General features: G+C 41.0%; 1 protein-coding gene across 1 annotated transcript in view; it reads left to right on the top strand.

Moving 5' to 3' along the window:
- The window catches only part of ccdc146 (coiled-coil domain containing 146), a 124,468-nt gene extending 112,818 nt beyond the window's left edge, over positions 1-11,650 (top strand). The window contains exons 17-19 of the mRNA XM_068005371.1: positions 1,868-2,005; positions 9,321-9,569; positions 10,763-11,650. Of these exons, the coding sequence (XP_067861472.1) occupies positions 1,868-2,005; positions 9,321-9,569; positions 10,763-10,966 (591 nt within the window). The 3' untranslated portion in view covers positions 10,967-11,650. The remainder of the gene's footprint in view (positions 1-1,867; positions 2,006-9,320; positions 9,570-10,762) is intronic.
- The last annotated feature ends 1,158 nt before the right edge of the window (positions 11,651-12,808 follow it).

Here is a 12,808-nt window from a genome sequence, read left to right as displayed (position 1 = left end):
AGTTTTGCAATTGTGCCCTGTACACCCAAGTCCAAGTCATTAATATATATCAAAAAAAGCAATGGTCCTAGTACCGACCCCTGGGGGACACCACTGTGTACCTTCCTCCATTTCGAAAAACGACTGTTCACCACTACTCTGTTTCCTTCACTTAGCCACTTTCGTATCCATGCTGTTACTGCCCCTTTTATTCCATGATCCCGCGACCTCTACCACCTAGAAGGACAAGAGCAGCAGGCACATGGGAATAACACCACCTGCACGTTCCCCTCCAAGTCACACACCATCCCGACTTGGAAATATATCGCCGTTCCTTCGTCGTCAAAATCCTGGAACTCCCTTCCTAACAGCACTGTGGGAGAACCGTCACCACACGGACTGCAGCAGTTCAAGAAGGCGGCTCACCACCACCTTCTCAAGGGCAATTATGGATGGGCAATAAATGCCGGCCTCGCCAGTGACGCCCACATCCCATGAACGAATAAAAAAAAAACGGGCTTCAATTTTACGGAGCCTATTAGGTGGCACTTTATCAAAAGCCTTTTGAAAGTCCATATACACAACATCAACCGCATTGCCCTCATCAACCCTCTCTGTTACCTCATCAAAATACTCAATCAAGTTTTTGTATTAACAGCTGAGATTAAGGTAGCTGGATAGTTTAATGGTTTGTATTACACTGCAAACAGAATTACAATGTCCATCTATAACCTAACCTTGTTAATAGAGTCCAGCCTTTGGCACAAAGATGAAAAAGATCACAAAAATGATTCTGGCATCTGTAAGCCTGGTCACAAGTTACAAACTGCTGCCTATTGAAAACAATGACAATTTTTTTTCTATGCTTTCTAAAACATTTTCCCAGTGTTACCGGAATACAGACACAAATGGCATTTGTTTGGCAAATGTTGTAGCATTATTACTTAGGGAAATGTCTCAGCATGGAACTGATCATGTGAAGAGGATCCAGCTCAGCACACCATGCTGCAAAGACATTTTTCCCCAATTAATGAAATAGCTCAATCACCGTTGTTCATTTCTTTTATGTAAAAAAAAAAGTAAAACTACAGACAGCAAGAATAGGTTAACATCCATGCCAAATTACATAGAATTTACAGCACAGAAACAGGCCATTTGGGCCAACTGGTCCATGCCGGTGTTCATGCTCCACACGAGTCTCCTTCCACCTTACTTCATCTCACCCTATCAACATATCCTTCTATTCCTTTCTCCCTCATGTACTTACCTAGCTTCCCATTAAATGCATCTGTGCTGTTCACCTCAACCACTCCACGTGGTAACGAGTTCCACATTCTCGCCACTCTCTGAGTAAAGAAGTTTCTCCTGAATTCCTTATTTTTTTTTATTATTCATTCATGGGATGTGGGCGTCGCTGGCGAGGCCAGCATTTATTGCCCATCCCTAATTTCCCTTTAGAAGGTGGTGGTGAGCCACACAAGTGGAAAAATCTTCTCTATGTCTACCCCATTGAACCCCTTCATAATTTTAAAGACCTATATCAGGTCACCTCTCAATGTTCTCTTTTCTAGAGAAGAAAGCCCCACCCTGTTCAGTCTTTCCTGATAGTTGTACCCTCTCAGTTCTCGCATCATCCATGTAAATCTTTTTTGTACTTTCTCCAGTATTTCTATGTCCTTTTAAACTAGCAAAAGCTAGCCAACAGCTTTAAAAATACTGACAACTCAAAAACTGCCATTTTGAACGTTGCAATTTTTTTCTTTTTGGTTACATGATGTCTTTTGCAATATTTTAGAATGATGTCTCATTTAGAATTTTTCCTGTTTCATTATTTAGTTTGTTGTTCACAATCATTTCATTAATTCAACCCTTGTCTCCATCACTGCAGATGGACTTGAAACTGGCGGGAAAAGAGGAGCAGTTATTGGAAAAGGATCTTATCTCTGAACAGGTGACCCGCCTTTCTGAACGAATCAGTGTCAAAGCGATGAACGGTAAACAGGACACACTGGCCTTAGCCAAAAAGGTACATTGAAACATTAAACTTGTACAGTGCTAAATCTTATTCACAAAAGATAACCCAGCTTATTTAAATTTCTGTGTGTTTGCAACAGTCATTGTAATGGTGAATGTTTTGCTGCTATTTATCCATCGTGTTGCTTACATTAAGAATTTTACAATAAAATATCAATATTATAGCAATATCTTGTAATATGTATATTTTTACGGAAATCTAAGATTGTAAATATATTAATCACTGTCCTTACATCTCTAGCACCTGGGTTCAAATGTATTGTATCCATGTGATTTATATCGATTAACAGCTGAAACTGACAGGATGCAAGTCTCCACTGGCTTCTGGTTATAAGGGTCCTAAATGAAGTGAGTTTGAATAGACTCAATCCAGCCCAAAACTGTGCTTAATTTAGCAATAATTGGCACTCAGTTAGCAAGCTCAGAGAGGTTATGGGATGCTTGGTGTGAAAAATATAAAAATGTCATAATGGCACAGTATTCTTCATCTAGCCGTACAATAACATGCTGAAAGAGTACTTAATGCTAACACTGGGTGCCTGAAATGGAAAGTGTTCCATCACCCAGTGCTGATATGACTCAATGTGATGAGCACAAAATTTGCATAGAAGGTTTTTTAAAGGCAGAAAAAACAACTTAGCAGTGGCTTTTATGGACCAGTGTATTGAAATGCTTGAAAGTTGCCACCCACAATTCATCACAGTGGTTTTCAATCTTAGAAAAAGATTTTAAAAACTGCTATCTGAACTCTTGCTAAGGGAGTTTCAGGAATTAGGACCTAAATTAAAAAGCAGGACCTTGAGGATGGTAATCTTCAAATTACTACCCAAACCGCGTGCTAATTGGCATAAGGAGAAACAGATCAGAAAAGTGAATGGGTGGCTGAAAGAGTAGTGTGCAATGGAGGGATTCCAGTTCATGGGACACTGGCACCGGTTCTGGGATAGGAAGGAGCAACATGGGCTGCACCTGAATTGGGCTGGGACCCAGGTCCTAGCAAAAAGGATAAATATAACTCTAGAAAGTACTTTAAACTAGTAATGGGGAATATGGTTTGTGTGGATATAATAGTACCCTAAAGATAAGGAAAAGAAGGGATGATAGCAAAGGTCAGAGTACAAAAAGAGATATAGATAACCTAAATACTTGGGGGACAGAAAAGTTAAAGGAAGTAATAACAAAATACCTGATAAAACTTAAGCAGCAGTAATGAAAAATAAGAGCATATTAAATTGCCTGTATAGCAGAGCATAGGAATATAGGAACAGGAGTAGGCCATTCAGCTCCTCGTGCCTGCTCGGCCATTTGATAAGATCATGGCTGATCTGTGATCTAACTCCATATACCTGCCTTTGGCCCGTATCACTTAATACCTTTGGTTGCCAAAAAGCTATCTATCTCACATTTAAATTTAGCAATTGAGCTAGTATCAATTGCCATTTGCGGAAGAGAGTTCCAAACTTCTATCACCCTTTGTGTGTAGAAATGTTTTCTAATCTCACTCCTGAAAGGTCTGGCTCTAATTTTTAGACTCTGTCCCCTACTCCTAAAATCCCCAACCAGCGGAAATAGTTTCTCTCTATCCACCCTATCTGTTCCCCTTAATATCTTATAAACTTCGATCAGACCACCCCTTAACCTTCTAAACTCTAGAGAATACAACCCCAATTTGTGTAATCTCGTCTCGTAACTTAACCCTTGAAGTCCGGGTATCATTCGAGTAAACCTACGCTGCACTCCCTCCAAGGCCAATATGTCCTTCCGAAGGTGCGGTGCCCAGAACTGCTCACAGTACTCCAGGTGCGGTCTAACCGGGGTTTTGTATAGCTGCAGCATAACGTCTGCCCCCTTGTACTCCAGTCCTCTAGATATAAAGGCCAGCTTTCCATTAGCCTTATTGATTATTTTCTGCACTTGTTCATGACACTTCAATGATCTATGTACCTGTACCCCTAAGTTCCTTTGGACATCCACTGTTTTTAACTTTTTGCCATTTAGAAAGTACCCTGTTCTATCCTTTTATGGTCCAAAGTGGATAACCTCACATTTGCCTACATTGAATTCCATTTGCCACAGTTTTGCCCATTCACCTAATCTATCAATATCCCTTTATAATTTTATGTTTTCATCTACACTGCTTACAATGCCACCAATCTTTGTGTCATCGGCAAACTTAGATATGAGACTTTCTATGCCTTCATCTAAGTCGTTAATAAATATTGTGAATAATTGAGACCCCAAGACAGATCCCTGCGGGACTCCACTAGTCACATCCTGCCAATGTGAGTACCTACCCATTATCCCTACTCTCTGTTGCCTTTTGCTCAGCCAACTTCCTAACCAAGTCCGTACTTTTCCCTCGATTCCATGGGCTTCTATCTTAGCTAACAGTCTCTTATGTGGGACCTTATCAAATGCCTTCTGGAAGTCCATATAAATAACATCCATTGACATTCCCCTGTCCACCGCTTTAGTCACCTCTTCAAAAAATTCAATCAGGTTTGTCAGGCACGACCTACCTTTCACAAATCCCTGCTGGCTCTCTCTGATTAACTGAAAATTCTCGAGGTGTTCAGTCACCCTATCCTTAATTATAGACTCCAGCATTTTCCCCACAACAGATGTTAGGCTAACTGGTCTATAATTCCCTGGTTTCCCTCTCTCTCCTTTCTTAAAAAAGCATCAGCAACAAAACGGGGGAATTGGAGGCAATAATTAGAAATGAGGTAATAAGGATAATGGAAACATAGCTGTAGACAGGACAGTTAAATATTGCAGGCTATAATGTATTTAGAAATGATAGGGAAGGAAGAACGTGGGGTAGCTGTGTTAATCAGAAATAACATAATGGCAGTAGCAAGAAAGAACATAACTAACAGAAATAAAAATAGAATTCATATGGATTGAGATTAAGGATAGAAAGGGAATCGGTCACACTATTAGGGGTATACTGCAGACCACCAAATAGCAGAAAGGAAGTGGAGAGAAAAATATGTAGGCAAATATATGAAATGAGTAAAAAGCACAGAATCATAATCGTGGGGGATTTCAACCACCCCCAAATAAACTGGCTGGGAGATGCAGTGAAAGGAGAGGATCTGGAGTTTTTACAATGTGTACAAGACTCCTTTCTGACACAATATGTAAGAAGCCCAACAAGGGAGGAAGCATTGCTGGATCTAGTAATGGGAAATGAACTGGAGCAGATAGAAGTAAATGTGGGAGAACATCTAGGGAGTAGTAATCACAATATAATAAGGTTTAAGATAATAATTGAGAGAGATACAGATCGTACAAAGACCAAAGTAATAGATTGGAAAAAAGCCAATTATTAGGGAATGAAGATGGAGCTAAGGAAGGTAAACTGAAGAAAAATATTGACAAATAAGTAGAACAACAATGGACAATATTTAAAGGAGAGATCAATAAAATTCAGGAGAAATATATTACACTAAAAAATAAGAACAAACTAGCCAAGAATGAGATGCCATGGATAAAAAAAGAGGTGAGGATAAAATTGAATCTAAACCAGTGGTGACCCCCAGGATGTTGATGGTGGGGGATTCAACCATGGTAATGCCACTGAATGTCAGTGGGAGGCAATTAGGCTGTCTCTTGTTGGAGCTGGTTATTGCCTGGCACTTGTGTGGCACAGATATTACTTGCCACTTATTAGCCCAAGCCTGTATGTTGTCCAGGTCTTGCTGCATGCATGCATGGACTGCTTCATTATCTGAGGATTATTATTTATATGGAACTTGATGAGACCACACTTGGAGTACTGTGTGCAGTTCAGGTCTCCATACTACAGGAAGGATATTGAAGTACTGGAGAAAGTGCAGGAAAGATTTATAAGGATGTTGCCAGAATTGAGAGAATGCAACTATCAGGAAAGATTGAGCAGACTGAGGCTCTTTTCTTTGGAAAAGAGGAGACTAAGAGGGGACCTGATACAGGTCTTTAAAATTATTAAGAGGTTCAATAGGATGGATGTGGAGAAACTATTTCCACGTGGGTGAGTCCACAACAAGGGGGCATAAAAATAAGATAGCCACTAAAAGTGAAGAATTTAGGACGAATTTCTTTACACAAAGAGTGGTGAGAACGTGGAACTCACTGCCAAGTGGCGTGGTTGAAGCAGTTGGAATTAGTGCATTTAAAGGAAGGCTTGATGCACACCTGAGGGAGAAGGGAATAGATGAATACAGAGGCAGGATGGGAAAAGGTAATTAGAGTGGGAGGAAGATCATGTGGAATATAAATACTGGCATAGGCCAGTTGGGCCAAATGGCCCAAATGTTTCTGAACTGGGTCCTATTTAATTCTATATAATTCCAACATTACTATTTTGAAGTTATTCAAAGTATTTGTTGCTTTTAAAGAAACCATTTTTTCAGCCACACAAAATGGAGGACACTTTGCATTATGGAATTTAGTTCTGCATGAATTCTTTATCAGGACATTTGTTATGACATAAATAGTAACCTTGTGGTTAAAAGCTGTTCCTCTTCTGAGAAATATCTAGCCTGCACAACTTAAACCCGGGTTTCCCAGGATGTAAACTGTGGACGGGTGACAAGTGAAACTTTGCATTTGAAATTCTGTATTACTTGGAGGTAGTTGAATCTTTTACCTATGTGTATTTGAACGAGTACACAAAACAAGAACAGCAGAGAAAACTGACTTAAAGGAGAAAAATCCTAGCAGGACTAATACCATAGAAGTTTACAGCACAAAAGGAAGCTATTGGGCCCATCATGTCTGTGCCAGCTCTTTGCTAGAGCAATCCAAAACTAATCCCACTGCTCTGCTTTCTCCCCATAGCCCTGTATCTTCCTGTGCTTCAAATAGTTATTCAATTTTCCCTGAAAAGATGCAATTATCTCTGCCTCAACCATTGCCTGTGCCAAAACATTCAATGCTCCAACAACCCTCTGTGTAAAGACATTTCTCTTGAGCCCTCTCCTCACTCTCCTTCACAGTTTTAAATTGATGACCCCTCATCATTGACTCCCCAACCAGAGGAAATAATCTTTACCTATCCACTCTATCGAAACACTTCATGATTTAAAAAAGATCTATTAAATTTCCTCAGCCTTCTTCGTTCTGTTGGAAATAGTTCTAGTATCTCATGTCTCTCCTCATAATTATAGTTTCTCATCCCTGATATGGTCCTGGTGAATCAACGCTTTATGCTCTCCATGGCTTTAATGTCCTTTCTAAAATGGGGCACCCAAAACTTGAAACAGTAGTCTTACTGTGTTTTGTACAAATTTATCATTACATCTTTACTCTTATATTCTATGCCTCTATTTATAAAACTTGAAACACTGTTGGCCTTTCCTATGGCTTTAGCTTCCCACACCTGCACTTTCAAGGTTATGTATCTGATCCCCGAGGTTTCGCTGTTCATTCAGCATCTTTTCTTTGATACTTCCATTCCTTGATTTTTTATCCCAAAATGTAGTACCTCACACTTATCCACATTAAATTGCATCTGCCACCTGTCTGCGCATTCCAATAACCTGTCTGTCTTTTGCAGTCTTTTTTATTGCCAAACCCCCCCACTTTTGCATCAGGCAAATCTTGAGATTGTGTTCACTATACCTAAATCCAAATCATCTCTATGTATACTGAGAACAAAAGTGGGCCCAGCACTGATCCCTGGGATATACACCTTTCAATCCATCTCCAATCCGACCAACACTCATTTGCCTTAACTCAATGGCTGAGAAATTTGATTGCATTGAGCCTGTTTTACAGGAATAAAACAGGCGCCTAAGGGTCCAATATGCTGGGCAGTAGCACGCACTCATTTTGCACCTGAGGTGCGCCACCTGCCATATTGGATCGGGTTCCTCCATAAACGTCCAGAGCACAGGCCAGAAATATTAAAAAGCCTCATTACAATATTTAAATAAGGATCCTATACTTGTTTTCCCAGCGCCTGACTCGCCATCGCTCAGCAATTTATGGCGCCAACAGGCAAGAAGGACCCTTCCGCAGTGCTATTTAAAGGGCTTATCCACTCCATACAAGTTAGTTGCTGGTTTGTCTTTTTAGGTTGCTGATTAATTTTTGGTTGTTTTTTGCCCATTTTCTGCCTTTTACAACTTATTTTTGACTTCTGCTATTAACTTTTTGCTTTGGCGGCCTTCAAAACAGTTTTATTAGTCATGGGTGGACCGGTAGGTCTGCCTTTGGGGCTGGAGCACGAGGGGGAGCAGCCAAGAAGACAGGAGAGAACAGCAGCAGCTGGGAGAAGAGGGAGGCGGAGGGCACTGCGCATACCCACAGCGCGTCTTCAGGGAGCACTTCTCCCACCTCAACTTCACTGAGGAGCAATGTGCAGGCGCCTTCGCTTCACCAAGAAGGCTATCATCGAGCTGTGTCACCTGCTGCAGTCACAACTCAAGCTTCGAATCTGGGCATGGACAGCACTGCCTGTGGCTGTCAACGTCACTGTGGCCCTTAACTTTTATGCTGCAGCGGGTGACATCAGCGACATCTGCCAGTTTGCTGTTCACTGTTGTATCAGGATGATGATCAAGGCTCTCTGCGCCAGGAGGAACAGTTACATTGCTTTCCCTGTTGACTGAGAGAGGCAGGACGAGAAAGCACTAGGCTTCGCCCGCATGGCAGGCTTCACCAGGGTGCAAGTTGGCATAGGCTGCACCCACGTGCTTCCTATCACCAGCCTGGCATCTTTATCAATTGTAAGGAATTCGACTCCCTCAACGTACAGCTGGTTTGCGACCACAGGCAGTGCATCATGCAGGTCTGTGCCCGGTATACTGGCAGCAGTCATGACTCTTTCATCCTGCGTCAGTCCTTTGTGCCACCTTAATTCCAACCAGGCCGGCAAGTTATAGGCTGGTGACTGGGCGACAAAGGATGGATAGCCCTACATTTAGAAAGGGAATATATGCAGGAGCTCTTTGGTAACAAGGATAGGTTTTTTGATCAGTTTCACTTTGCTGCTCGACTTTCGGGACTTTTATCCAATACACTCACTCCTTGTCTTTTTCCCTGAGATTAAACAGGCTAAATCTAGCTCTTCATTCAAGTCTATCAGAACTCTTGTAGATATTTTTGAAATACTACTTTTCAAATTACTTCACATTTAAAATCTTTATTACAGTCCCCACCACTTATAGCTGGCAGCAATTTCAAATACCCATCTCAGCCAGTGAAAAACTGACCAAGTGATAACTCTGATTTCAACATGTTTTAAAAATGGTCTTTCATTATAGTGAATTTGTCCGTATTGAAAGGATTCTCATGTGATTTATAATCCAAATTTGCAGGTGAATGAAATGCAAGTAAAGATCAAGGATGTTACACGAAAGATGATGGCTGTGGTCTCTGAGCTGTCCATGCAACAGGCCAATGCCATGCAACTCCAACAGGATGTCAAGGATAAGCAGCAGTTCCTGGAGTCATGTCACCTACGGATGGAGCAGGGTATGGCACCCAGTGAAGAGTTTGAATATGAGTGGCTGAAAATAGTGCGCAACGAAAACAGACACAAAATAGAGAGTGAGATGAAATCCAAGGTATGAATCCAGCTGTTTGTGTTAGCTCCAGGAAAAAAAATTGTTATGTGAAGAGTAGATGCAATTTAAGATATAGTGGCCTAGAAATTCTGGAGCGTCTATTTGTGGGCACTGGGGCGTCTGAATAGTGAGGTCTGAGGAGCCCCAGATATTGGGCCTCGGGCCTCATTTACATCAGCCAGGTAAGTGAAGGCCGCGGGGCGGGGAATTGGAAGTTGGGGGTTTGAGGATTGGGAGATTGAGCCTCGGCCGAGAGATCATGGGCCTTGGGGAGGGTAGAGATTGTAGGTCATGAGGTAGAGTTCCCGGGTCTCAGGGGGAAGGGAAGAGATCGCAGGCCTCGGGGGGCAGGGGGCAAGCGATCGGAGTCCGTGGGGGATCGGTAGCCTGGAGGGGGGGGGTAGTGGCGATCGATGGGAGGGGTGGTAGCAGTGGCGAGGGGGTAGCGACAGTGATGGGGTAGAGACAGCCGTAGCTGCCTGCATTCTTTTAATGTGGGGTCGGGAGGAGCACTCATGCTCCTCCTGGCTCCCCGTTCAGAATGCACGAGGGCCTTCCTGTCGGTTAGCGCCACATTATGCTATGCATGTTCAGCTGGTGGTGAGTTGGGTTGTTCGAAGGTCATAAATGGTTCCTGCATGATTGACAGGACCCTAATTTAAACAAATTATTCTGCACTTAAAATGTTCCAGACGTATGCTCCTACCTCGAGCGCATCTACCTTATCCAATATGGCGGGTTGCGCACTTCCGGCCGGGAAAGTGCATGCGCTTCCTGTCCGCCATATTGGAGGCTTAGGAGGCCAGTTAGTGCCCGAATTTCTAGGCCATCATTCTGCATATAGTCATGATATCACTTTTATCAAATCTTAGCGTTTATTTAAATGGAAGTGATTTGTTAATACTATTCATTATTTTATTAGACTAGAAAATCAATAATAACATTGTAGCTGGTTTGGAATAATCAGCTTAATTATACTAGTATAGGTGGTAGGAGATCCATTGCTAGGATAGTAAATCAGGTGACCTATGTATAAGAGCTATTTTCCGAAATTCAACACAGTGTCAGTATAACAGGTTGTTCAATACCAATTAGATGCATCCACAGTAAGTATTTTTACATCATTTAATGTTTTGCAACTGCATTAAAAGTAAACAATGTAGACACTTTTTCCCATTTTGTTCCCAAATTAGGCAGCTGAAGAGGAGGAGAAGCATTTATTGCCAGGTGGAGTCTTTACAACAGCTGAGCCACGGCCTAATGCATATATCCCAGATAGTGACTCTGGACTACCTATTCCACGCCCTTATGGAATCATGGTTCCATTTAAGCCCAGTGAGCCCAGTGCACATATGCGACATTATAGAAAACCAGTCATTAAACCAATTGAAATATGATGTTGATGTTACCTGTATCCTAAAATCTTTACATTAATACTATAGCAACAAAGTTCACCTACATGGAGAAATATATTTTAGTGCTGAATAATCAAAGCAGCATGTAAAAAAAATAGGATTAAATTGTTTACAAATTGCTACCTGTTTTTGAAAAGTTTTTGATTTGTTGGTAAAGTATCATTTTCACAAATAGTTTTATTTCAAGTTAAGATAGATTTACATATCTAAACCAGTTTATACTGATTAAACTCTTGACATTTTTATTATACTGAAATTAGATTGTTTTCCAAGATATTTTTATTTTCTTTGGTAAAATATACTGAATTGAAAATGCTGTAAACAGATGCGAGATGCCAATAAACTAAACCTAATTATTTTGCTATAAGTATGTCATTGCTGTGGAAGAAGGTCAATTAAAACACAAGAACTGTTTTCTGAAACCATTGTGCCATGTTTTAAAGGATTGCCAGTGAAAAGAAAGTATCTTGCTAAACCAGCAATTAAACCACAACATACTAAATTAGCACAATAAATGTGGTGAATGTTGCCATTTATCAGTGTTCCATGTTCTGTCTTTATCTACTTAAATTTTATAAAATAAAAGGCGTGCAATAATGGAAATTTTGCCCATTCCTTGATGGTCCTGTCTAATTATAAAAAAATGTCAATAAAATATACATTGATTAAGAGATCAACTATAGACAATATTTTTTAATGCTGACTATCTTAAAAAGCACTCCTACTACAATATGATCACCAGTTGTTACGATATGATCATCCAGGTAAATTTCCCAACTTAAACAATGACAATAACTTACATGTATATAGCGCCTTTAACGTAGAAAAATGACCTAAGGCTCTTCACAGAGGCATAGCCAAAAAGAACTCAGAAGACTGCCCCTACTGTACCAGTTCAATATTATTCATTTCACCCCAATTAGCAGGTCCACCTGGAATTAGTATAATGGTGCGCAGTGTATCTAGTGGGAGACAGACAGAGAGAGAAAAATAAAGACAAAGTGATCTTATTGAAACATATAAGATTGTGAGGGGTCTTGATCGGGTGGATGCAGTAAGGATGTTCCCAAAGATGGGTGAAACTAGAACTAGGGGGCATAATCTTAGAATAAGGGGCTGCTCTTTCAAAACTGAGATGAGGAGAAACTTCTTCACTCAGAGGGTGGTAGGTCTGTGGAATATGCTGCCCCAGGAAGCTGTGGAAGCTACATCATTAGATAAATTTAAAACAGAAATAGACAGTTTCCTCGAAGTAAAGGGAATTAGGGGTTATGGGGAGCGGGCAGGAAATTGGACATGAAGCTGAGTTCGGATCGGTCAATGCCCTGTGGGTGGCGGAGAGGGCCCAGGGGCTATGTGGCCGGGTCCTGCTCCGACTTCTTGTGTTCTTTAGATTTGTGGTTGGGATCAGATCAGCCATGATCTTATTAAATGGCGGAGCAGGCTCGAGGGGCCGATTGGCCTACTCCTGCTCCAATTTCTTATGTTCTTATGTTCTTATGAAACAGCCATAGAGAGGGAGGAACAGACTTAAAGAGAAAGAAACTGGCATCGAGTGAGAGAAACAGAGAGGGACATGAAGAAAAAAGATTTCACCCCATCAGTGCAAAAATTATTCTGCAATCTCCTCCACAGAAAAAAATAAATATCCAAGACAAAAAAACAACTTTCATAAATCAGTACGACGGACAAACACAATGTATGAAATAACTTTTATAGGTCCATGTTGGAGAGGCATCCAGTGACATCTCACCTATATGGTGTTATTTTTGAAAGTCTTAAAAGTATTTTTGAATCAATTGCCATCAATTTTTAAAAAAATAT

This window comes from Heptranchias perlo, chromosome 24, assembly GCF_035084215.1.
Source record: "Heptranchias perlo isolate sHepPer1 chromosome 24, sHepPer1.hap1, whole genome shotgun sequence".
Classification (NCBI taxonomy): domain Eukaryota; kingdom Metazoa; phylum Chordata; class Chondrichthyes; order Hexanchiformes; family Hexanchidae; genus Heptranchias; species Heptranchias perlo.
Note: the sequence above shows the minus strand (reverse complement) of the source record. Positions and strands in the feature narration are given on the sequence as shown.